The following is a 25,698-nucleotide window of genomic DNA, read 5'->3' on the forward strand; positions in this document are numbered from 1 at the left end:
AAGCTTTAACCTTTAGGCAATATGTAAATGTTTTTTTAGATCTTTAATAAACTAATTGGGTAGTGGTGATTGAGATTCTTACCGATCTTTAGTTTGAGACAAATGTTTGAGAGATTTGTTGTTTTAGCTGCATCTAGTCTAATAATTCATGAGGACATTTGTGTTTCTAGTTAATTGGAAATTGCATTAAGACTTGTCCATTCAAACCAAATAGTTTAATCTTCACTGAAAACTGCTCATCCAACAATAAATGAAGATCTTTGTACAATCCACAATATTTTCTTTTTGGATATTTACAATCTACATTCGTTGTAAAGATCTTTGCATGATCAAAATAGTCTTAAGATGGATCATGTTGTAGGCAGATATGTCTGATGGGTTAAATCTCTAGCTTCAACATTGAATAAATTTCTAGCCGTCTACATAGCTAGAATGTATTTGCACTTTCACTCACTTTTTGGCCGCCTACATAACTGGAATGTATTTCACTTTCACTCCCACCACCCTGATTTTTATTCTATAGAGTTTTAGGTTTAAATCTATCAAGTAGGTTGTTTTCTTAAGGAAACTCTTTGATGCTAAACTAACATTAATGCCCTTTCCATAGTCTCAAAAATCAATCCATGTCTTCTTGTTCAGTGAGAAGATCATAGACACAATGAGAATGCTTTGTGCATGGGTAAAATGATCCAATAAGCATATGCATATTCTTGCTTCTAGATTTATTGCAATGTGGAGACAATTTCCATTCACCTTGGCCATATTGACAAATAGCTTACCCATGCATCTTCATATAAACTCTACAAATAAATGAGAATAATTAATGGGTGTTAAATCAAATCTCGTTGGATCTATGAGCTACACAGTCCTCAAGAGTGGTGGTAAAGTGAGGATTTAAGTTGAATAAATATTGATCCATTTTATGTTTTGTCAGTTTCCATGTAGTTCTACAAGTTGCAGAGTAGAAGGAATCTCTGAAATCTAAAATGTTGTATGATCTCTATTTTCATCTTAATTGTGTATATATGGAAAATTGTCAGATGCAATTGATAAATTTTATTATTGTCAATTTTTTATGTGTAAATATAAATATTCTTTTTATATTTTAAAGTTTTTAAATCATTTATCATATAGATCTCAAAGCCTTAATTAAAAAAAATCTTGTGAGAATATATATTATAAATGAATTTTTAAATTTGAAATATAATTTAACTTTTAAACCTTAATTTTAAGGCAATTGAGTATGACTGGGTCTCAAACATTTTATTTATTTTTATCTTTAAAGTATTATTTTTAAGTTGAATTATTGAATGACTCTCACACTTTGAAATTAGGGTTCATGTAAAAATAACTACAAAATTGTAATTGTCATTTTAGAAATTACAATTCTGAATGGATCCAACTACACTAATTTTATGACACAAATACAATTGTACATAAAAAATTTAACCTTGAACATTCAAATAACCATTAGAAAATTGTAGTGCTTTAAAATGAAATGAAACAGTTTATTTCTTTAAAATATTTATTCTAATTGTAGAGTTCTTTTGTCCAGGATTTCTCTACTAAATATATGGAGATTTCATCATAGATGAACAATTGGATGAATTATAGTTGTTTTTGAAATTGAAGTTACAAGTTTCAGATATTTAGTTTTGAGTAAAGATATTTGGACAGTCGATGGTTTTCCATTCTATTTGTAATTTAAATTACTCCATTATAATTCAAACATTTGATCCTAGTTTTAAACTCAAATCTTGAATCTAATATAAATTTCAAAATAATATAAATTTAAATAAAATGTTTTTTTTACTTAAGTAAATGATATGGAAAATATTTTAGGGGGCAACTCTAAAGCGAGATGTTTTATGTCATGAGGTAGATTGCATGGAGTACAAAATGTAAATAAATGAAGTATTCACAAAATCTGTTAAATCAAATGAAGTGTCCACCTTAATTTAATGTAAAAAAATCAATGCTAAATACAACAAATATATATCTATTATTAATTAATTTTCTTTCAATAAGATTACCATTGATAAGGTCAACCATAATAGAATCACATTGTTCTTTCTCATTAGTTAAGCCATCAACACCATTCATTTTTATGATATGAATTTTATCATAACCAATAAACAATTTTTTAGTTTGGAGTCAATTGAATGGAATGACATATGTAAAAAATCAATACTATATATATATATATATATATATATATATATATATATATATATCTGAATAAGATTACCATTGATAAGGTCAACTATAATAGAATCACATTGTACTTTCTCATGAGTTAAGCCATCAACACCATTCATTTTCATTATATGAATTTTATCATAACCAATATGTCCAAAGAAGTACAAAGTCTAGAAACTGAACCACAAGAGTTTCATTAACTTGATCTTGAACTAATAAACATAGTATCATCTATAGTATTTAATTTGTATGATACAAAGTAATATCATTTTTATTTTAGAATCTTGATTTTGGTCACCCTCTTTTGGTTCCATTCTATAAATATCATTGTTTTCATTATCTTGAACCTGAATCTCTCTATGGGTAGTGTTATTTGACAAAAGTATCTCTCTCTAATAATAGATGTTAAACCTTTCAATTTATTATATGCCTTGGCTAATTAATCTCACATGTTTTGTTGCAGGCTTAGGTGGCATCCAAAGAAAATAATTATTGTTGACTCCTCAACAAAAAAAAGACTCATAATCAAGTATTCCTCACACAATATTGTTGTTTTTAGGTTGTCTAGATTTATAATCTCATTGACCCACGAAGAAAAAGCTTTCACATTCATAATGAGATATACAAATGTATATGTAGTGTGCATTTATGAACACAATAATAAGATAGTATCAACTATAGTAATTAATTTGTATGATACAAAGTAATATCATACATTTACTTTTAATGCACATGATGTCTCATTTATAGATCTAATTTTCCTCTTACCACTAAAAATGGCTCCCTTGACTGAATCTACAATTACAATGATTAATGATGGGAGCCTACAATTACAACCACACCTCCAAGTTGTAGACATTATTGAGTTGGTGTTGAATCTCAAGGCAATGCCTTGATACAGAATGGACCTCTCTAATGGAGTTTCCTAACAAAAAACAACAATTCCAAAGAAATGTAATGATTATGTGGGCTTAGGAGCAATCATAAAGGGGTCTATAGTGTTACTTAAAGGGTATAGTTACCTACTATTTGAAAATATAGGAAAGTTCTTCTATAAATTCACCCAATAAAATACATTTTCAAAGACACGATCACTTTTCAGTCCAACATTTTGTGTTAAGTTACATTATATAATACTTGGACTCAATGTGGTCTTGCAGGTGGATTGTTGTTTCTAAAATAGACATCACTTTCTTGAATCATGATGTTATTAGTGAACCCATTTATGTGCGCAAGGAACAAGGCCTAGAATTAAATGCAAATGGCTTGGGTTCTCCATCAAAAAGTGTGCTTATAAAAAAATATGTTTTACAACTACCTTCCCAAAGAGTGATGCCTGGGATATCATTGTCTTTAAAGAATAAAGAAATCAACCCTACTATTACTTCAATTAGAAACTTGAATCCATATCAAACAAGGTGGCTTATAAGGGGCCACGTTACAACAAAAAAGGAAATTCACCACTTCAAGACCCAACATGGAGATGGACAAGTCTTCTCTTTTGACATTATAGATTATGAGAAAACTAAAGTATGTATCACTTACTTCAACACAATTTTAGATCTTCATTGCGTGAATATCCAAGTAGGATCTATATATATATAATAGTGGGTGGTACCATGAAGACAACGAATAGGCTCTACAAAAAACTTAATAGCCAACTTGAAATTTGTTTGGAAGACAACTCTAGGGTTTCTCTCTTAGATAATGACCTATCAATTCTAAAACATCAATTTTCTTTCACCCCTCTTGATGAAATTATCCATGTGACCAATAATTACCTTGTTGAATTTATTGGCATAGTTGTTTGTGTGGATCTATGTACCACAATAAGGAGGTTTGGTGAGGCAAAAGTTCTTAGAAGAAGTGTCCAATTAATAGATATGTCTTCATCTACTATAAATGTAACTTTATGGGGACCAACCACTCAAGAAAAGGGTTCACAACTTCAAGAAATGTACCATTTACACCATGTTGTTTTTCTTGCAATTAAAACTAGAAAATCCATCAAATACAATGGAAAGGCCATAAACACTTTAAGTAGTACTCAACTCTTCATAAACCCAGACATAGAGGAGTCAACAAAACTGAGGTTATGGTTTGATCAGAATGGGAAGGATATTTTATCATCATCAACACACACTATAAATATGCCCCTATGAATTCCAAGGAAAACAATTGCTAAAATTGAGGAACAAACAATGAATGTCTCTCGACCTTTTCACTACATTGTAAAGGCAACAATTCAATTATGAAAATAAATTCAGTTTGCTATCCATCTTGCCACTTCTTTCAAATGGTAAACAATGTAAGAAAAAGCTTGTTAAAAATGTTGATGAAACATGGACTTGTGCAAAGTGCATAGGGACATTTGCAGATTGTATTTATAGGTACATACTTCAGATAAAGCTAGTAGATCATACATGCACACTCTAGGTGGTTGCTTTTGATGAACCTTCCACCTACCTTCTGGGTATGTTTGCACATGATTTATATATGCTCTGATTCAATCAAGATGAAAATATTGATGTAGATACAGTAATCAAATAAGGATGTTTCAAGCAGTCCCTCTTCATTATCTTAGTTTTATATGACTCAAGTGTTGGTCAGGGTCATTTGAAGTCGACAAACACCAAAGTTGACACTCTCAATCTTGAAGAAGAAAATGCTTCTTTGACCAATAAAATTCATGATATGGAAGAGAAGGGTGCCTAAATATGCCTCTAATGCTTGTACTTTAATAATACATGTACATAATTGTACTCCCAACAATGATGCTATGCATCAACATATTAAAATTACAATATGTTTGGTGAATTTAAATGTTTATGATTGTATTTATTACTACCAACATTGATGCTACATAACATATGAAAATACCATATATTTGGTGAATTTAATTGTTTATAATTGTATTTAGTTAAGTTATATATTTAGCAAATAAAAGTATTTGTTGTTGATTTTTAATTTTTATCATTATATTTAGTTCAATCTAAAGAGGATCTTTACCAACAATACCAACAACTTGATTATTTATGTTATACTTTTTGTGAATTAAAATATTGGTGTTTGAATCCATAATTGATGTTTCTACTACCTTGCAACGTCCACTCTTTGCAATGCATTTTTTACTAAGTTATTACTTGTTTTGTTTGACATCAAGATATTATTGTCGTCTTATTTCCCAAGGTATTTCCAATATAATATTGATCGTGAAGTGTGTAATTTTCTTTGCAAATAATGAGCTCCTCCCCTCGAAATTGTGAAACAAATCTCTCATAAATTGAAAATTAAAAAAATCAACGTCATAAAAGAGATCATGACTGCTCACCACAAAGAAGAAACTAGTATTCGTTGTCATATGCAATGAAAACAAAAAAAGAACAACTATGGCATATATATATATGAATGAATACTGAGATACCTACTATTAATTCAAGTCATCACATACCCTAATTCGATACAAACTTTGTAATAGTCTGTAAGAACTTTCACACTAGGATAGATGCATTGGCAAACATGGGAACATTCATAGTATACAATCATGCAAAGTATACAATGAATGTTACCCTAGCATGCACAGCTCTTCAACATATTGTGTCCTAGTTTGCACTATATGTGCTCATGAAAAATGGAGATATCGATTTGCAACATCTAATGATATGGACCCAAGAAAACAACTAGATGAATTAAAAAATCTAACCCAAGTTGAAGAGATGCTCATAGCATGAGTAAATCTAATAGTTCAGGACAATACAAATATTATGATCATACAATTATCTTTCCACAAGACATTAAATCAATAGTGAAATACCTCTGACACACAATTTTAGATAAAATTATAAGATAAAAGTATGAAACTTTTTACAACAACTCCCAAATAGAAGTATAGACATTTCAAGAATGCTTCATACTATTGATTTAGACAATGAGCATGAGCTCTCAACTGAATTTGAATGTCCATGTGGTGAGGATGAAAATGAAAATGATGTATCATACTCATCATCATTTATGGCTAACTTACCAAATAGATTATGTGAAATAGATATCATCAAAGAAACAATGCAAATTTTAGATGCCAAGGACACTATTATTCATTGGCCTGAGCTTGATCCTTCTCCAATTAATGAATACAATATTGAAGGACATCTAGATATGGATTTTTCCACACTTTTCCCAAGTGGTATTGCATTACCAATGCAACCTCACCATCAAGAAGTTAAGATTCATGAATATGTGTTGTACTTAATGAGATACCATGATAGTAGATTTGGGAGCCACCCAAGGTTCCACTATTTTGGTACTAAATCTAATGATACGACATCGAACTCAAGGGCTCTCTTCAATTTTTGTCAAGAAAAATCTAGAGGACTCCATCCCAACCACCATTAAAAACATTTGCTTGCACATACAAAAAATGCATGACACTTAATTGGTTGAAGAATTGATGCACTTTGGATCTTCCTTGAGGGGAACTTGTGCATATTGGAGTAAACATCATGGTGAAATTTTAAATATGATTAACCAGTCATGAACCCCTACTCTTTTCTTCACCTTTAGTGTTGCAAATACTAAATGGCCTGAATTACAAAGACTATTTCCAAATGGCCTTCCATCAATCCTTCAAACCAACAAGAATGCACAAACAACATTATCAATAACCCACACACCACTTCTCTATTCTTGCATGAAAGGTTCAAATATTTCGTGAAGAAGCAATAGAAAAATTCTTTCACATGATAGATTACTAGTGTAGATATGAATGGCAACATTGAGGATTAAGACATATACATGGGTTCATTTGGATTCTAGGTGCACCTGACATGGACACACTCCATTGGCATAATCATGAGGAGGTATAATGAGTGAGGTCATTCTTTGACAAATATGTGAATGTGAGGAACCCCCACACTCCATCTTGTAGAAATAACACACAACATTGATCTTTGCAAGAAGATCCTTGTTTGTTGGAAACAAGTGCTATCCTCTCTAAAGATATGTATGCTAATTACGAGGAATTGATCAACCACGTCCAATGAAAGATGCATTGTACTGAAGCAATGTGTTTACACAAACAAGGTAATATTCTTGAGTGTCACTACAAAGCCCCATGGTTAGAAAGTGTTATTTCGTCTTTGGCTTGTGATGAGTTTGGGAAAAAAATGTATATTCCAACCTAGAATGATGACATGATGAATATACACAATCCAGCTATGATTTCAATATGGAGGGCCAATATGGATTGCCAACTAGTTGTATCAAAGATGCTTGTACTCAAATATATAGAAAACTATGCATTAAAGGTAGAAAAGAAATCAGAGAGTTGTACTGATATGCTAACACGCATATGCAAACAACAAGTGGGTGAAGACCACACACTATCAGTATATAGTAGACTTATGTATGAGATTATTGCAGATCTTGATATTGGTGCACAATAGACATGCCATATGCTACAAAAGTTACCACTTGTTGTTAGTGGTCGCTCTTTTATAACACTAAATGTTGGATGCAAAGTTTTCCATCACATTAACAAAAATCCAGGTGATAATACATTACTAGTGAATTATTTGCACTCCTACATACAATGACCCTCTCAGCTAGAACTAATGCCATTAATTGAAACTACTAGATCATTCTCATTTTTAGCTACTCGCAAAGGGTGCAAGTGAAAAGTTAGAAAACAAAAGACAACTGTCAATGTTTTTCCTCATTTCTATAGTATCCCTGACAAGGGTTTGAACATTTCTAGATGTTTTGTTGGAATGAGCTACTCTTGTACAAGCATTATCATAGCACCACTATAGATATTGGTCTCACTAAAGATGACATTGTTGCAAATTGGAAATAAATGAAATTAAATAACTACCATGTCTAGCATGTAGACCGCATGATAGCTATAGAGGTTGACCATGAAGAGGATTTAGATGATAAAAGTGAGGTGGGTCCAAGAAATACAGGTGAAATGAATGAATGGGAGTCACTATCACATATGGGAGTTGCTGGTGGTGAGAACTTTAACACCCTTGAAATGCTTGCTTGACATGACTTTGATAATATCAACAATTGGGATGAATGTTCTATACCTCCCCATTTGCACAACACTTCAAAGCATTTCATAAGCATGAATAAAACATCCCAGAGAGATGAACACTCCATATTACAAGAGCATGCTCCATTATATTCATTATCTCCCAAACAAGAACTAACACTTGCCACTAATAAAGAACATTACAATGATATTGCCTCCAAACAACCCCTTTGCATGGTCATACAAGGAATAATGAGCACATGAATATCATACTTGATACATTACATTAGACATGCAGTTTGGGTTTTAGCATCTAAAAATAATAATCCACTCCTTACTATTGCTCCCATAGGAATTGTGACATTCAATGTACATGCTTCAACCATACACGCTACCCTTAAAATACTAATAAAAGAAATCTACCCACTACATGGACAATCAATATTAGTCTTTCAAGAAGAGATGAAACATGTGAAATACCTCCTTATTAATGAATTTAGCTTCGTAGGGCCAAAAAAATTCTAAAAATAGATAGTAGATTGTGTGAGGCTTTCCCCCATCAACAAAAAAAGTGTTTTGGTGGTACATCTATAATTCTCGTGTGTGACTTAACACAATTACTCCCTTTCATGGATAAACCAATTCATGCATCGCACTCAAATGTAAAATACCTTTGGGATAAATTTACAAAGGTTCTCACATTGACAACCATATTTCGCCAATAATGTGACACTCAAGCTCAAATAGACTTTTGTCACATGTTGTACAACTTGCAAAATGTAGAATCCACTAAACAAGATTGGGAATTACTTATGCAACACACAAAGAAAATATTATCTATTTCCAAAAAAAGTGCATATGACTAGTCAATGCACCTTTACTCTACAAACAATTTAGTTAGGCTATACAACCAAAAAATGCCTAAATTACTCAATCTTCCTGTTGCACTTAGTATTGTAGCAAAAACACACTTACAACCAAACATTGTTAGTGATGTTGATTGTCTTCTGAAAGAAATATTTCTATGTAAAGGGCAATGAACAATGTTAACAACAAACCTTTGGATTCAAATGGGCCTTGCAAATGGACCACTTAGGGAGGTGGTAGATATTGTGTACACACTAGATTGTAAACCCCCAGAACTACCTCTATATGTGGTTGTACGCTTTGATAATTACAATGGGCTGCTTGGGACCAAGGCAACCTAAATAATTTATCGATAACACCTATCGCCTTGGAAATTATAGACAAATACCACTATCCATGTCATGGGCACTCACCATACATAAATACTACGGATTGATGCTTCAAAAAACAATAATTGATATTGGTACAACGGACAAGGTTTGACTTTTATAGCTATATCAAGAGTTAAATCACTAGACAACCTTAGTATATAGCCACCATTCTCCTTTGATAAATACTCAAGAATGAAAGATAATCCATATACCATTATCTGAAAAAAAACAAGAGTCTCGATTGCAATAACTCTCCCTCTAGAGCGTATAGGTATAAAAAATCATACTTTTCCCTAATTTATATAACTTTGTTTGTGTTTACTTCATCAGTTTTAGAATTGGCTACATTTATTCATTTGAATATCATTTTCCCCTAATGTATAAAGTTGTTGTGTTATAGGCATGGTGATTCCTCTGTAATCCATCAATTCCGTCCAAACAGTATGTCTCATAGGTGATTGCCATTTGTGAATGAGACAACTTGGAGGGTTGAAAGACAACATTATAATTTTTTGAGCACTTTTGAAATGATATTAAGTTTTCTATGCAATTAAAACTTTGCAGACCAATAGATGACTTCTCCCACATGACTTGGGAAAATTTAATAAATGGAGGGTAGTTGAAACTAAGAGAAGAAATTTGAGATGGTAGTTGAAACAATGAAGTTAAACCACTACTGGAGCTTTTAGATTTAGAAATTAAATTACCGCTTAGAACAATGCAACCAAACTGCTACTAAGCTTTCATATTTGAAAATTAGAATACCGCTTAAGAAGTAAACTAAAAATGAGCTTTCAAATTTAGAAATTAAATTACAGGAAATTAAATTAACATAAATGAAAGAGTAAATAGCAACTATATTTGAGGCTTAGCCTTGTACAGGCAAACTGTAGCTTTCTAACGCTTTGGTCTTAGTCTTTGTATCACTATGACATCATAAGATGAGGAGGATCAGGATCGACATCAGACTCTTTTTTAATCAACTTGTCACAAAAGTGGAAAAGATAAAGTTGTTATTAATGCACTCATTAATGCATGATAAATTGTTAGTAAATATTTGTATTTTTGTTGAAGAAAATTGAATTTTCTCCCTACCAAAAATAGTATGGTCTAATAGAATGAATGAAAAATGTGATTTATAAAATAATGAAAAATTAGAAAAAGATATAAACATTTGAAGTTTCTTTTAATCTTTTGAATGCTATGAGTTGATTGGTCAATTGAATTGAAAAAATGAATTGAATAAAAATATTAGTATCTAATTATATAATAATATATTTTATTTATAATTACTACTAAATAATATTATTTTCAATGTGATATAGAAGAATTGATGAAAAAAATCAATAATATTATTACTAAAAAAACTATGCTTATTAGCCGATAGGCTTTCCTTCTAGAGTTGCCTGCAACCGGGAATTGTCTCACGCTAAAAATAGTCGTCCCTAAATGATTTTTTGATCAGGCGGTTTTCTTCCATCATAGTTTTTAGGTTGCACAAGTAACTTGCTAACTTTGAGTGATGTAGAAGTTTTTGGGCTGCAATGCAAGTCAAGAGCAATGTACAGGCTTTTGTTAGATGTGTTGGAAGACACATTACTAAACTTGTGTGTTCTAATTTCTCCATTGATCCCATGCAATTGTCTACTTAATAATATCGAATTCTAAGATCTTTGCAATTAGTATGTACCTATGCAAAGAGGCCAGCTCATTGACCATTGGGCATTATTCTCATCATGAGATAAATCTTAGAAAAATATGGTTCATTGTAACTACATTAGCTTGTTGAATGTGGTGAACATTGGGTCAGCTATATGTTAATACATGTTCATATGTTTCTCGCTTATCGAGGTTTTCTCATGCTCCAAAGAAATACATCAAATTTCCATATTTTACCATTTTTTCTTTTAGTGGTATGTATGTACTGGAATAATGAGGAACCTCCAACTTCTTCTAGCCCTTCCATCCTTTATTTTGTGATCAGCTTGCAAGCACGTGCTTAGAGTTTTTTCAATTTTAGATTTGTGTGAAGAAAGGGGTGACTTTGATTAGGGGTCTTTCTCTACACTTGATTCGTACTATTTATTTCTTTTTCTCCTAGATTGAACCATGTGAACCATGTTCACTTGTTTTACCTATTTTTAAAAAATAATTGTTGATAATTATGTATGGTATATATACTAATTTCCTAATATAATCTTAGGAACCATGAAGAAAATTACATTCTAGCTTACTTTAAAGCCACCACAATAATTTTGAAGTGGTTTTTTATTATTTTAAATGTGTTTATTTCAATAGACTAAATATAGTTTTCTATAAACCATCTTACTCTCCCGTCATGGTTTACCGATCAAATCAAGGTGAATGCAATCCAATCTGCAATTTTATTTTTTCTCCAATCTCCAATCAGATGGTAATCTCTACCTTGATATTTCTCTCAAATTTTACTCCTACTAAATTAATGCCATTAATTCCTAGGTTATAATCAATCGAAAAAAGTCTAACCAAAATCTGTTTTCATGAAGGGAAGCTTGAATAAATATATTTTGCAAACATATTTTGATGCTTGTATTTATGGTGAAGTTTATTTTGGAGATTATTTTAGATCTACTATGTGATTTGGCTTTTGCTTTCATCTAAGCATTTAAAACAATTTGGTTAGATATTTTGAAAATACTACACTCAAGTGTGATAAACTAATCTCAATGAATGCACCAACTATGATTTGACTATTTGCTCTCGAGACATCTATTTGGATTACATACTAGGTCGTTAAATAGTGAATTGTTTTGTTCCTATCTCTGCTATCCACAATGTATCCCAACTTATACCAGATTTTACTTCTCACAGACAATTGCAGTTTCAGGTTCACATTTGTCTCTTTTAGTTTTCAGATGAACCAATATTCCAAATTTGTTTTAGGGTTAAAGTTTTATTTTCCTTGCCTTGTAGATTTGTAGGCATATACCAATTGTTGCTAATTCAACTAGCGTTAAAACTTTAACATTCATTTCAATCTAGTTCAGATGCATCAGGAACATAAATTATTTTCGAATATAAAAATATATTTATACCTGCGTTATATATTTAGCTTTATTATCTATTTTAATGAAATTGCATTTGTAATCTTGTTAGGGACAAAATATTTTTTCAAATAGATAGAGATAGTATTTTCAGATGCTAGAAAAAGTATCTTTGTTCCCTGTTTAAGCATTTCCAGTAGCATGTGTTGGTATTTTAATTTTCTCTTCACATGTTCTGGGACTTGACAACATACATACCTCACATTAATATTATAGCTAATTATATACTACAGTCTGGACCATGAGTCTAGTGCTTGCAAATACTCTCCCTTTCCTACCTGGTCCTAAATTTCCAAAGCAACACTATAGGCAAGAAAGACATTTTCATTGTATAAAACAAAATTCTATTATTAACTTATTACTCTAAAAGTAGGCGCAATCAAAATAAACTCTCAGATAGGCAAGGAAGTTTAAGAAGAATTCCTATGTCAAACCTAAAATCTCTTGTATTTATTTAGAGATAAAAACCTCCTTGAGTTTATTCAAGAGAAATCAAATAGGTAGTTTTTCTCATGGTTAGAAAGAAGCCCAAATCTGAAAATGTACTCGGTATAAGGAGTTTTACATATAAAAAAATGCCTTATGAAGATCACCAGATTTGGAGTAGCCATGAATATGCAAGATATATGTTTTTGTATCTGAAAATAAATTCTTCACCAACATTTGCTTGTATATTTCTTCCACTTTCTGCATCTTATCCTCCTTGCAAAGGCCATTCGTCAACGCATGATAGGTCATTATATTTAGTTCAAATCCTTTCTTTTCAATCTCCTCGTATAGCTTGAGAGCTTTGTAGTTATCACTTGAATTTGCATACCCATCAATCATCAAGTTATAGGTAACAATATCTGGCATCAAACCTGCATCAACAAGTCCACTCCAAAGAGCTTCTGCTTCTAGCATCTTGCCTTCTCTACGTAGCCCATTTATAAGAGAGATCTAACTAACAAAATTGGGCATGATGCCAATTCTTTGCATTTCTTTCTATAAACTAAAAGCTTCTTGCATGTTACCAGCCCTGCAGTGACCATTGATAAGGGTTTTATACACATATATTTGGTGTGACATATTTGCTCACCATCTCCTTCAAAATGTCTTTAGCTTCATGCAACCTGCCTTCCTTACATAGTCCATTTATCAATTGAAACACTTGTAATGACTTATTGAGTGAACATAAACAATGATTAATAATAATTCTTTTCAGAGCCAATAACATTGCTACATTTACCTTCTATGAGATTTATCTTCAATGTTTCCTAATGAAAATACTCAATCTTTAACTATTGTCTTTGTAAAATGCTTGCTATCACATTTTCATTGGCAAAAGCAAGAGTCTTCACATATTTCTATGTAAGAGAAGAAGCAATTATCAAAGTGTTGTGACTATCGATGCTAGGGACGTGCTTGAGCTATCTTTTTGACAGATTACATTACCACTTGGCATGTTTGACAAAATGATAGAATGCCCCTTTGCACATCTCATGCATTTCTCTGTCCTCACCTAGATACCATGTTCAAAAAGGAAGGTCAGTTGAATTCTAGAAGACAATAATGTTCCTCCCCCAACTGTCAGGCAAGCAAATTGTTTGTGTGTCTAAGAATTTCAACTAAATATATTTCTTGGGTGTATTTTGCAATAGAGGTTTCTAGGGCACTATGTTGCAAGAGGAGATGTATCCACAGGCAATTAGCTACGTATGGAAGCAATGGCGCATGCCTTCATCTAGGTTATCTGGTACGTTATGATGTATGCTAAAAAATGTTCTAATGAAGGGCTTATAAACAATCAACCAAACAAAATTTAATTACAGTTTTTCTTTTTTATTTTATACTATGTGGATAGCATAGGTTAGACTTGCATATTTCCTATCCTAAATATTTGGAGTGGAATCTTTCAGATTCCAAGTTTTTTGGTGGTATACAATTGGAGTTGGCTACATTATGCAAATAGATTCAGTCTCTGCCTTAAGAGAACACCCTAATATCCATGTCCTAGGGCTTTCATTTATGCATTTAGCCAGTTTGCTCTGGTACAATTTTCTCTATTCACATGTCTGTCCAGGACATAGATCTATGGTCTACTATAGTTTTAAAAAAAGTTTGAAACTTGGCAACTTTAACGTTCAAACTTCAAATACATTCTCTAAGATAGATGGTAAGGAAGAGCTTGGTGAGCATTGTGAGAAAGAGTTCACCACATGTACAGTTGTCTACTTAAAAACTTCAATACGAACAATCATTCTAATTCAACAATCAATCTGGTGTGAAAGAGACTTAGCAGCGCGAGTGCAACCTACTAGTATCCATCTTCTTCCCAACATTCCTTCTCTAGGCCTCTTCCAAATTTCCATGTACATTGCAATCCAAACTCATCAAAGCCATTTTATCTCTCCATAGAAGCTTTTCAATGAAAATTGCATATGCAACCATCAGACAGTCCCATATTTTCATTTAATGAGTTGTGACCACTTTTCTACCTTAGCAACTACCCTCAGTTCTTCAGGAAAATTTAGACTTTCCTAAATTGTGTGAAGAGGGCAATCCTCCCACACAGTTAAATTCCTGTTGTCACAGGAAATACTAAATTGGGGAGTGGACCAGATTTTTGATGTATGGTTAATGAACAATAAATTGCATCTCTGACTCCACTAATCCTTATATTTATTTTGGAGCGGCATTTGTTGATTTAAATGGAGATGGCAAGAAATTGGTTCTTGTGTTTTTACCTCTTAGAAGGCAAGCAACCTCATCATAAGCCCGAGTAACATCCTCTGCTGTGTCAAAGGTGCCCAACCAGAGTTTGATGTTTGGAATGGTGTCTTTTATCTCAGCAACCCATCTCCCTAATGGCCTCTGTCTAATACCCACATACTTTTTTCTGTTCCTTCCTAGATTTTTGCCCAAAAATTCTTGATCTTGTATAGATATATCCTTCTTGTTTGTTTTATGATATTTAATTTGATTAATAGTTGAAAAAGTTAATGCCCATTTTGTCTTGGTAAGTTACTAAAATATGAGATCTTAAAACAATGAATAGAGGTGTTTGAGATATAGATAATTGGAGAGTATATATGTAAAAGTTTTTATTAATTAATTTATATTTTGAATTATTATGAAACTAGTTCTTTTGGTTTTAGCATTCTTCATTATATTATTTGTGAGTTATAAGTAAATCCAAGTACTAAACTTAAGATATATGAAACCTAACCAGCCACACCTTCTCTCTAGAGTTAGAAAAAGAAATAATTACCAATATTATGTTTTTATATCAAATAAATTTTAGTAATTGTTTTGCAATGCAATGCAAAATATTATAATAAATTTTTATTTAGAAATGTGTTTGTAGTTAATTTTTTAATTCTTATAATGTTATTAACAAGAGCTCCCAACCTAATGTGAAAAGAACATAAGCTATTGTTAAAATTATAAACAACTGATTAACTATAAAAATCTGTAAAATATTTTAAAATATAAATATAATATGTATCAATATTTTTAATTTTTTGGTATTAATAAATAATAAAGTAAAAATAATATTTAAAAAAAAATTAAAGGTTTAATCAATTATTTATTTATAATTTTTATTTTCAAAATCAAATTATATGACATTTTGAAATCTTGACTTTCAAAAAGATATAAAAAACATTAGAAATCTACAAAGTTTTTTTTGCTTATTTCAAACTAGCTATATAATTATAGAGGAGAAAATTTCATATCATATGTACTCTTATTTTATATTCATTTTATTCTTATTTTTAGATGGGTTAATTTCATTGTTAACCATGATAAATATTTCTTTGAATTATACAATATCTTCAATCATGGAGAACAAGCAACCAACTGTACAATTTACACAATTTGTCATTTGTATATATATATATATATATATATATATATATATATATATATATATATATAGTTCTCTTCTTATATACACATTTTTTCTTGCTAACCATGAATATGACTCCAAATATTTTATTTTTTTGGACAAAAGAAATTATTCCATAAATTGTACACCTCATACCAACTCTTGAATTGGAGGGTCGTACATTAAATAAAATATTAAGTTACAATTTACACAGTTTGTCATGTGTATATGCTCCATTCTATATAAAAACTTAATTCTATGCTATCAATTTTAAATCCTTCTTTGAATTATACAATCTCCACAATTTTACCTTTTTAATAATAAAAACTTAAAACTTAATCCTATGTTATCAAATATAAATATTTCTTTCAATTATACAATATCTTCAATTTACCTATCGACGTATCCCTTGCACCTCCTTCTGGTGCAAGTGCTAGTAAATATACTATTTAAGTTGAAGTTCACTATGCTTAGTTGCATACTTACAAAGTACAACTATATTAAAAAAAAAACTAAGGGAATTATCTTAAAAGCCTAATGCATTGGGAAGGAAAACCGAATAAAGGGGGAAGCATGTTTTCCTGATGTGAAAATAAGCAAAGATTATAAATGCACTTAGCCTTTTTCACAATGAAACTTAGAGAGGGGTGGGTCAAACATGTAGGACGTGGAATGAAAAGACGTCGATAAAGAAAAGCAAACCTATGAACTTCAAAAAGAATCAATAAATGGTCTGATGTTGTAGATGTTTCTATGTTTGTGCAAGCCTTGTTGGTAAATATAATCAAATGAAATTGAACGGTCAATATTTCTACAATGGGAACTACATTTGTTTTGGCGAACAGTTAATGATGCCCTACTCAGAGCAGAGAAAGTGGAGGACGAACGCTATCACTATAGCTGGAGATTGGCAAGGCATGTAGCCGGGTAAGGCTATTGAACTCAGATTATAATGTCCTTAGTTGGTAGTCGATCCTCGAGTTACCCATGTCATCTGGAAGAAGTTTCCAGAACTTTTTTTTATAGTTTTTTTGTGTCAAAAATTCATTTTTACCTCCAGCAAAATTGTCAGCAACCAATAAAAAAAAAAGAATTGTTGATTGAAAATGAATTAATAAATAAACAGATTTTTCAACTTTAGACAATGACTAATTTTGGTGATAAAAACTAATTATGTCCACCACTGAAAACATTAGTACCCTGCCTTATGCAAGGCAAGTACTAATAATAAACGAGGGCATGTATCTTACATAGACTACCACCTTTTCTCACTATTAGCATACCCCTTGCTCCTTCGGTTCAAGTGCTAGTTATTTACAATGACTAACTAGCTGACCAATTGATGTTTATTATATATTTTTTATTAAATAAAAAATCAGAAACAATTGTATAATAATATTAAAATTAATTATTAAATAATGAGAAATAATTTAATCGGTGAATTTAGTCGGCTGCCTCTTATTCGCTCGGTTGGTGTAGGCGCCAAAAGTACAACACCTACTAAAATATGTAAAATGTGACGACTATTTAAGTTTGTCATTCGCACCGACAAAATTATTTGCCGACAGCAGCAGACTACAAGTTCACATTCCCCACTCGAGGGACAACAAATATCATTTACAAACGAGTAAAATTACTGAGCGCTTTTAAAGCGATACGTTTTAAGTCTTTAATTTATAATTAATTTAGCAGTGCCGTTCTTTCACTGGACTGGCCAGGCTAACTATTATATTTAAACATGACAAATCAACGGCGGTGATTTGGCGGGGAGTTAATTAGCAATTTTGAAAGTGACTTTTGACTGCGGTAGATTGGCCAAGTGCTGTTAAATTAATTACGACAATTAATTTCTGATACTACGTCGTTTAATCTGGATTAGAAGAAAAAGTGGGACAAATGTTACCGTTGATCGTCTACTGACCGACTACGACTTTCGTGATGGTAGATCGGATCTGACGGCTGTGGTGCAGGGATCTGAAGGAGGCAGAGACTGTGGGCCGTCGGATGGAGATTTTACATGTTAATATCAAGATTGGAGAATTTGTCGCTGTCAATTGCGGTACGTGATTTGTCTGTGCTTGCCGTGCGTTCCGCGTGCACTGCCGACAGTTGTAGAGGCCGTAGTTTTAATGGCGATTTGAGACAGATCAGAGGGAAGGAGGAACGAAGGCTTATATGACTAGAGGAGGATTTCATAACGTTTTGATTTCCTCTTGAAACGCTTGTTCCTGCTTTGGTATGGGCGATTCCAGCGGCTCTGTGTCTGTGGACATTGAGATTATCCCCTGGGGTGGACAGGTAAGTTGATTCGTTGATTGTTTGCTCTTTGTTTTTGCTTTGCTTGAATTCTCAGTGGAGGATGGAGTTTGGTGGAGTCTGTGCTGAGTAATGTAGGTTTTTGTAGATTGTATTTGTTATGTTTTGTTCTGGCTCGGCTGCTTGTTGCAATGGATTAACAGTAGCAAAGGATCGGAGATTTGCTGAGGCAGTAGTTTTCTGTAATTTTTCCCGCGAATTTGAGGCTTTTCGAGAAAAATGTTGTTGTTTTTAGGTGTAATTTTTAGGAGAATTTGCTCTTTTGCTTTACGGTACATGATATTTGGCTGCTTTGCTTGGAACTTGGAAAGGTTGAGACGAGTTCTGAGTTCAGTCTGGTTCCACGTGGCTTGCTGGCGAGAAGTCCTGTGAAGATTTTAGTTTTTTAGTCGGATGAGCTTGGTAGTGGATGGAGATGAAGTTCAGTTTGGAGGTTGCTGAATCGGATGTTTGAAGTAGAGTTCATCTTTTTCTCTGGACGGAGTGTGCGAATTTGGTAAAGTTTGTTCGCTTGGGCTCTCCTTTATCAAAGAGTAATGATACGGCCGTATCTTGTTTTGTAAAATGGAGTTTCAGTCAAAATGTGAAGTGGATTTGAAAGCATGCCTGGCAGCCGGCCTTTTAGACTAGCGTGTCGAGAAAGTCGAAGTGGCACTTCACGTATGGAATATTTGACCATTTTTACATTGGTTTCTGCATTCTCCAACTATTATGAGGGGACTTTATACTCATTTCTGCATTCTTCAACTATTCTGAGGGAACTTTATACCGATTTCTCTAGCTAGATTGGGGGAACTTAACAAATGGATCCTTTCATGCTAACTATAGGTATTCGAGAGAAAAATTAGCGTTTAAATTCATCTTAATATTACTCTCGGGACCTTTGACTGGTCTTCTAAGACGAGCTGAGGCTCTTACCTAAGATCTAGCAGGGTTTCTTCGCTGAAATGCTATTATGATGTGTTTAATCAATTGTCTGATTAAACTAACGCTCTCTCATCATCCTTCTCCAGATGCATTTGAAAGAAAACTCAGCTCGGAATGTAAATGCGCTGTGGATTTTGCGATTAGGAGGATCATATTATTTTGACACAGTGGGACGCTGAAGTGAGACAAAGGTGTACTCGGAGCAGAAATAGACATCTCATTGCGGCAAATGCATCCTTAGAATCGAGTTTCGACGCTTTCCCTTTCTGAAAATACGAAGTCTTTCATAACTTTTCCACAAAACTTTAACCCTACCTAATTGAATTCTGGTTTTAATTAGGTTCAACGATGAACTAGTAACGTTTCGAGAGTACGAATTTGAGTGAAGAGTTCACTTTCCCCCTGGATTTGCCTTTGATTAAAGAACAGACTGTTTCAGTACTTCCTCCGCTTTGATTTAAAGCCTTTGAATTCTGAAGTACAAATTTGCGTGTAGAGTTCATTTTACATTTCTAGCTAATTTCCATAAGCTACAAGAAATCCATTTCTAAAGCTTAACTAGATTTACCTTTTAAGACATTCCAGATCAGACGAGGCCTCGAACGGAGATAGCATTTTGGATTTGTTGAATCCGAACAATGCATGAAATTTATGTCGTTTATTCTTGGAATCGGAATCCTCCAACCTCCTGCCCCTTGTCAAGTAATTTCTGCGTTAGTTCCGTCTTATTTTCGTCTTGATCACGTGGCAAATTTTGCTTTAATTTTGGGGAAAGAAAGCTTTGACATCTGTTTGTGCTATCAAACTTTTCCTTTCCGTGAATTATGTCGAATTATAAGCAACAAAAGCTTTACTACTCTGAGAACAAGCTTTGAGTGCGAGTCTCTGAGTCGATCTGTGAGCAACTTACCTCTCTCCTGTACCAGTTTAAAACATTATTCGTTTCAATTGTTAAATAATTAATTGCTATCTTACATCGTGTTTGGCTTGCTTCTAAAAATGCCTTTTCAGCGCCGGGAAATTCTGTTTTGAATATGCTTTCTTCAACATAAAAACATTGTCATTATGTATGCAAATCAGTTCCTGAAAATTAAATTATTCCCTAATGAAATACGTAGCTCCCAGATTCGCCTTCGAGATACATCAGACTAGATCTTTCCCTGGTCTCGCTATCCTTGATCTAGCTGTTCTTTGAAATTTTCACGGATTGGATTTTGGTTGTTTACGGCATTGTTATGTATTAATTCTCTTTCTCTGGCTCTTGTCCTAAAGATCTTTCTCATTTAAGCATTTAGCAAGGTCTCTATATAATGTATTCTTCTTCTGACCTGTTTTAATATTTGGGTTGTCATTATCAGGAGCATGTTGTGCAAACTAGTTATGGTCCTGTCTCAGTCTTTGTTTGTGGAGATCAGGAAAAACCAGCTCTCATCACTTATCCAGACGTTGCTTTGAATTGTAAGTGTTATTTTTCTAGTCCCAAAGCTAGCTTTCCCTTTCTAATTTACAATGGAAATGACTTGAACAGGAGTTTCTGTCACTAACAATTCAGTAATTTAACAGACATGTCCTGCTTTCAAGGCCTATTCTTTTGTCCCGAGGCCGCCTCCTTATTGTTCCATAATTTCTGTGTGTATCACATAGATGCACCAGGGCATGAGGTCCGTATTGAGGCTTTGCCCTGCGTTTCATGTTGGATATCAGTTCATATCTTTACAATTATAGGGTGCGTGCTCACGATGCATTAGCTATTTTGTTTTCATTTTAAGTGTTCTTGCAGTTAGGAGCTGCAGCCATTTCGTCAAATATTCCTGTCCCTACGGTGGACGACCTGGCTGAGCAGGTTGCTGAAGTCCTTGATTACTTTGGGTAAAATTATAAGCCACTATTGAATTGATCGTTTACCAATTCAATTGTTTTAGTTTATAATATGGACAAATGCAAATGACAACTTTTATGCAGAAAAATTACTAGGCTGAGTTATGCTTCAATCAATCTATCGATTTGAATATTGCTATTAAAAAGTAGTTCATAACACGTAATTCATTTTTGACAGGCTAATCGATTTGAATAGTGCAACTAAAAAGCTTTTCATAACGCATAATTCATTTTTGACAGGCTTGGGGAGGTTATTTGCATGGGTGTGACGGCAGGGGCTTATATCCTGACATTATTTTCAGTAAGTACACATAGCTAAATCACTTATGATTGAAAGTAGAGGTGGTAGCGGTTAGGACTTAGGGGTTCCATCACCTCCTCTTGAAAGGATCCATTTTCTGATTTGGTCTAATGATGTGCTTTTGAGCTGGTGTAGTGGTGGAGAATTCATTCTTGAAAGAGAGCTCACATTTCAAATCCTGAGGGGATAGGGCAACGTTCACTTCGTATTTGAAGTACAATTAAGCACCCAGCAAAAGGCTGTAGTCATATGCTACAAGCCATTTACAAAACCAAAATAGATCACCCAATTAGTATGCTAACCCCTTTTAACAAAGCCTCCTCAGGAAGCAAGTGCAAGTCCCTTGCCAGCTAGCATTTTATCAAAATCAAATTGTCAACTTCATTTCTTTTGCTTCTTTTCAATTCTTTTTAGTTTTGTTGATTAATTCCTTCGGTTTGCTGTTACTTTTGTCTTGCAGATCAAGTACAAGGAGCGAGTCGCTGGACTTATTCTTGTATCACCATTATGTCAGCAGCCTTCTTGGACAGAATGGTTGTATAATAAGGTTAGCTCTGTCGTCTTTGTTGAAGTTCTGCCAGCAGTTTCAAAATGCATTCAAAGTGAATGATCTTCCTAGAAGGTTATTCTTGACATGAACTTCATACTTTTGTGCAGTTGATGGTCAATCTGCTTTACTTCTATGGTATGTGTGGTTTGGTCAAGGAAACATTACTTCAACGGTATTTTAGTGAGGTACTTTGAACCTCAATCCTTCTACTACTCTGAAACTTCATTGGAACAGAACAAAATTATTGACTATACCTTGATGAGATGTCAGAAAATTTTAGGCTAGATATGCCTTTAGTGGCTGTAAGCAATTTTCTGAATTTCGATATGCAGAGCTACGACACTTTCAAACCAGAGTGTTGAAATTAAGAGCCCTAAGTGAATTTCTAATGAATTTCCAGGGACTGCGAAGTATTGTGGCTGGCGAATCAGATATTGTGCGTGCTTGCCGAAGGGTTAGTGTTCTTTTTAATCAATGTGCCTCTGAAATCACTTCTTTAAGACCTTGCTCTAGGTCCAAATGGTATCATGATCATGTAAATGAAAGTCTTTAACTGTTCTGTTGCAGTTGCTAGACGAAAGACAGAGCATGAATGTTATGAAGTTTCTAGAAGCTATCAGCAAGTAAGTTGCACTTCAATATTGATCATTTACACTTCAATATTGATCTGAGCCCTATTTATGTATATCAAGGATTTTCTGTGCTTTTGATGAAGAATCGGACATAAAATTTGCTTTTGCACCCATGGAGTGCGTTTGAATTACATATTTTTAAGTTCCCAAATTTTTATATCCTTTACCATGCTGTCGAGCAAGAAAACCTACGTGCGTCACACTCAATATCTATAAAACTTTTGCAGTGGAAACTGAGAAACTAATAGATAAAAAGTAATGGATGAGCTTCTTTGCTGACAGGAGACATGATCTTTCTGAAGGGTTGAAGAAGCTTCAGTGTAGAACATTGATATTTGTTGGAGAGAGTTCACCATTTCATGAGGAAGCTCTTCACATGCATGCCAAAATGGACAAACGGTGTAATGCATTAGTTGAGGTAAGACCTCCTTTAATTATGCAATCATGGACGTAAGTCAGATTAAGTGATTTATTCGCCAAGAGATATAACACTGACACATTCTTGTCAAGATAGACGATATTTTTTATGCACTGTTTCTAGAATAGGAATGAATTGACTAGACTTTGCAACAATGTACTTATCTCAGATGAAGTGCTTTATTCACCGAGCAATATAACACCGACACTCTCTTGTCAACATAAAAGATACTTACTGTGTACTATTCCAGAATAGAATAGAAAAGAATAATTTTAAAACCAAAGGTATCTATACATGACATATAAACTAAAAGTGGTTGTGTTAATGGTGCGTGCTTATCTGGCACACACGTACAGAGGAGCTGTGGAGATTTGTAAGAAACAAATTTGACAGAATCTCCTCTGTCGCAGAACTGTACGTATGTGATAAATCAGTCAATTCTTTTGTTAAATGTACATATGCAGCTAAAAATTTAGTGGTCAGAGTCAACATGCTATTTAAGCCAAGTAAATATTCGAGCTCTTGCAATGTATTATATGAGCACCCTCTACACAATCATTTGCAATATAAAATAAGCACATAATACACAATCATTTGCAATATAAAAAAATAAGCACATAATGTTAAAGTGAAAACCATGTGACCGTTCGCCTTCACTTAAACAATCTCTCCCGCCTGAAGGTTAATGGATGGTGCAACTGATCAGCCAATCCCCTGCTCTAATTGCCGATTCATTTCTTCTTAATGAGCCCAAGAGAAGTACTGGAACATTCAAACTTCTATTCAAGAACTACCTTTGTCAAGACAATCAAGGCTTGCTTGGAATTTTTTCCTTAAGGCTTAACAATTTTAGAAACATTCTTCTATCTAAAGAGATCCATTTTGATAGTTCCCATGCACCAAATTGGATCGCCATTATATTTAGTTGGTTCTTTAATATGTGCTATTTTTGCCATTTCAGGTTCAAGCCTGTGGATCTCTTGTTGTGGAGGAACAGCCCCATGCAATGCTCATCCCAATTGAGTACTTTTTGAGGGGCTATGGGTTCTACAGGCCGCCTCAATTAGCGGAAGGCTATGGATCTAGTCCAAGGAGTCCATCAAGTCCGCCCATTTCAGCCGAGTTACTCTCTCCGGAGAGTCTAGGATTGAAGCTGAAGCCAATAAAGACACGCTTGGCAGTAGAGGAGTGAATCTTGTAGAAGATCAAGAATGAATGAAAGATTTTAATGACGTCCACGAGACCAATAGTCTATGAAACTGCAATAAGCAATAACTTTTATGTGACATAGCAATTCATTCAGAGCTACAGTAAGGTACTTATGTAAGATAAATTGTGGATAGTCAGCTATTGTTGAGGGAAGCAAGCTGTCTGTATATTTTTGGCCATTGCAGAATAATGTTGGCTGGCGTCTTGGGGAAGCAGCAGGGGATTGGGGATTCAAAAGAGCGCCAGATTGAGTAAAGGTTTGTAATTATTCATTGGATGCGGGAATATTAAATATTTAGATTAGAAGCAATAAATAGCTATTTTTGAACCCGGGAAGCTCATTACCTTCAAATTTGTTTGTAGAGTATTAAGCTGAAAACTTGTCTTAATAATCTCAGAAATAAAGATGTAATTCCAATTCCTATCGGGCCTATTCAAGGTGTTTGACGGTAGGATGTACGTGACAATATTCCAAAACGGTGAAAGGAAGCTTTGTTTTGTGTTGTAATTAGAGTTGCATTATTGAAACAACTATTGAAATTCATGAACATGGGGGATAATAATATTTACTTTCAGGGTAGGGGAGCCGACAAAAGTGTATCAATCAATAGGTGGCCGTAGAGATATTCTTTTGATGGCTTAGAATTTGTTCTGTTAATCATTACTCTGTATGATTGCAAAGCCTGAACAAGACATTTTATCCGTTTGAAAAGACTTGCACAAGGTTCTGGTAAGCTATATGTTACTGTGTGTTTCCCTGAAAAATAACAATGGTAAGTTATAATAAAACTTTATGGGTGAGGACCTCAATGCATAATTGCAACCCGTGGGCTGGATGCGACCACTCGTACATAAAGTCCACGTGAAAAGCTCTGGATGCTTATATTCTCTATTTTTTTATCTGCTGGTTGTCGGCAATGCGAACTGTTACTCACTAATCTCTGTGATGACAAATTGGGTTGGAACGCCTAGGACCGTTTCTTTGTATTTTTCGATGCGTTAAACACATCCACAAATTGTTAAGGCCTTCATAAAATGCATTGGACAA

General features: G+C 33.5%; 1 protein-coding gene across 1 annotated transcript; it reads left to right on the forward strand.

The window, feature by feature from the left end:
• Positions 1-18,574: 18,574 nt before the first annotated feature.
• On the forward strand, positions 18,575-25,158 carry LOC149556727 (protein NDL2-like). Its single transcript, XM_089831217.1, has 11 exons — positions 18,575-18,717; positions 21,021-21,120; positions 21,226-21,323; positions 21,443-21,531; positions 21,781-21,841; positions 22,302-22,388; positions 22,499-22,576; positions 22,792-22,845; positions 22,959-23,014; positions 23,306-23,441; positions 24,403-25,158. The coding sequence occupies exons 1-11, from the start codon at positions 18,658-18,660 to the stop codon at positions 24,631-24,633; spliced, it is 1,050 nt and encodes a 349-aa protein (XP_089687343.1). The 5' UTR covers positions 18,575-18,657; the 3' UTR covers positions 24,634-25,158.
• The last annotated feature ends 540 nt before the right edge of the window (positions 25,159-25,698 follow it).

The sequence above is a fragment of the Cupressus sempervirens genome, chromosome 5 (genome assembly GCF_028749045.1).
Source record: "Cupressus sempervirens isolate cs-2001-9-10 chromosome 5, ASM2874904v1, whole genome shotgun sequence".
NCBI classification, from domain to species: domain Eukaryota; kingdom Viridiplantae; phylum Streptophyta; class Pinopsida; order Cupressales; family Cupressaceae; genus Cupressus; species Cupressus sempervirens.

Coding starts and splice junctions, on each gene's coding strand:
- LOC149556727 (XM_089831217.1), top strand. CDS start 18,658: ATGGGCGATTCCAGCGGCTCTGTGTCTGTGGACATTGAGATTATCCCC. Junction 21,324..21,442: donor TAGATGCACCAGGGCATGAG/GTCCGTATTGAG, acceptor GTGTTCTTGCAG/TTAGGAGCTGCAGCCATTTC. Junction 21,532..21,780: donor GAAGTCCTTGATTACTTTGG/GTAAAATTATAA, acceptor CATTTTTGACAG/GCTTGGGGAGGTTATTTGCA.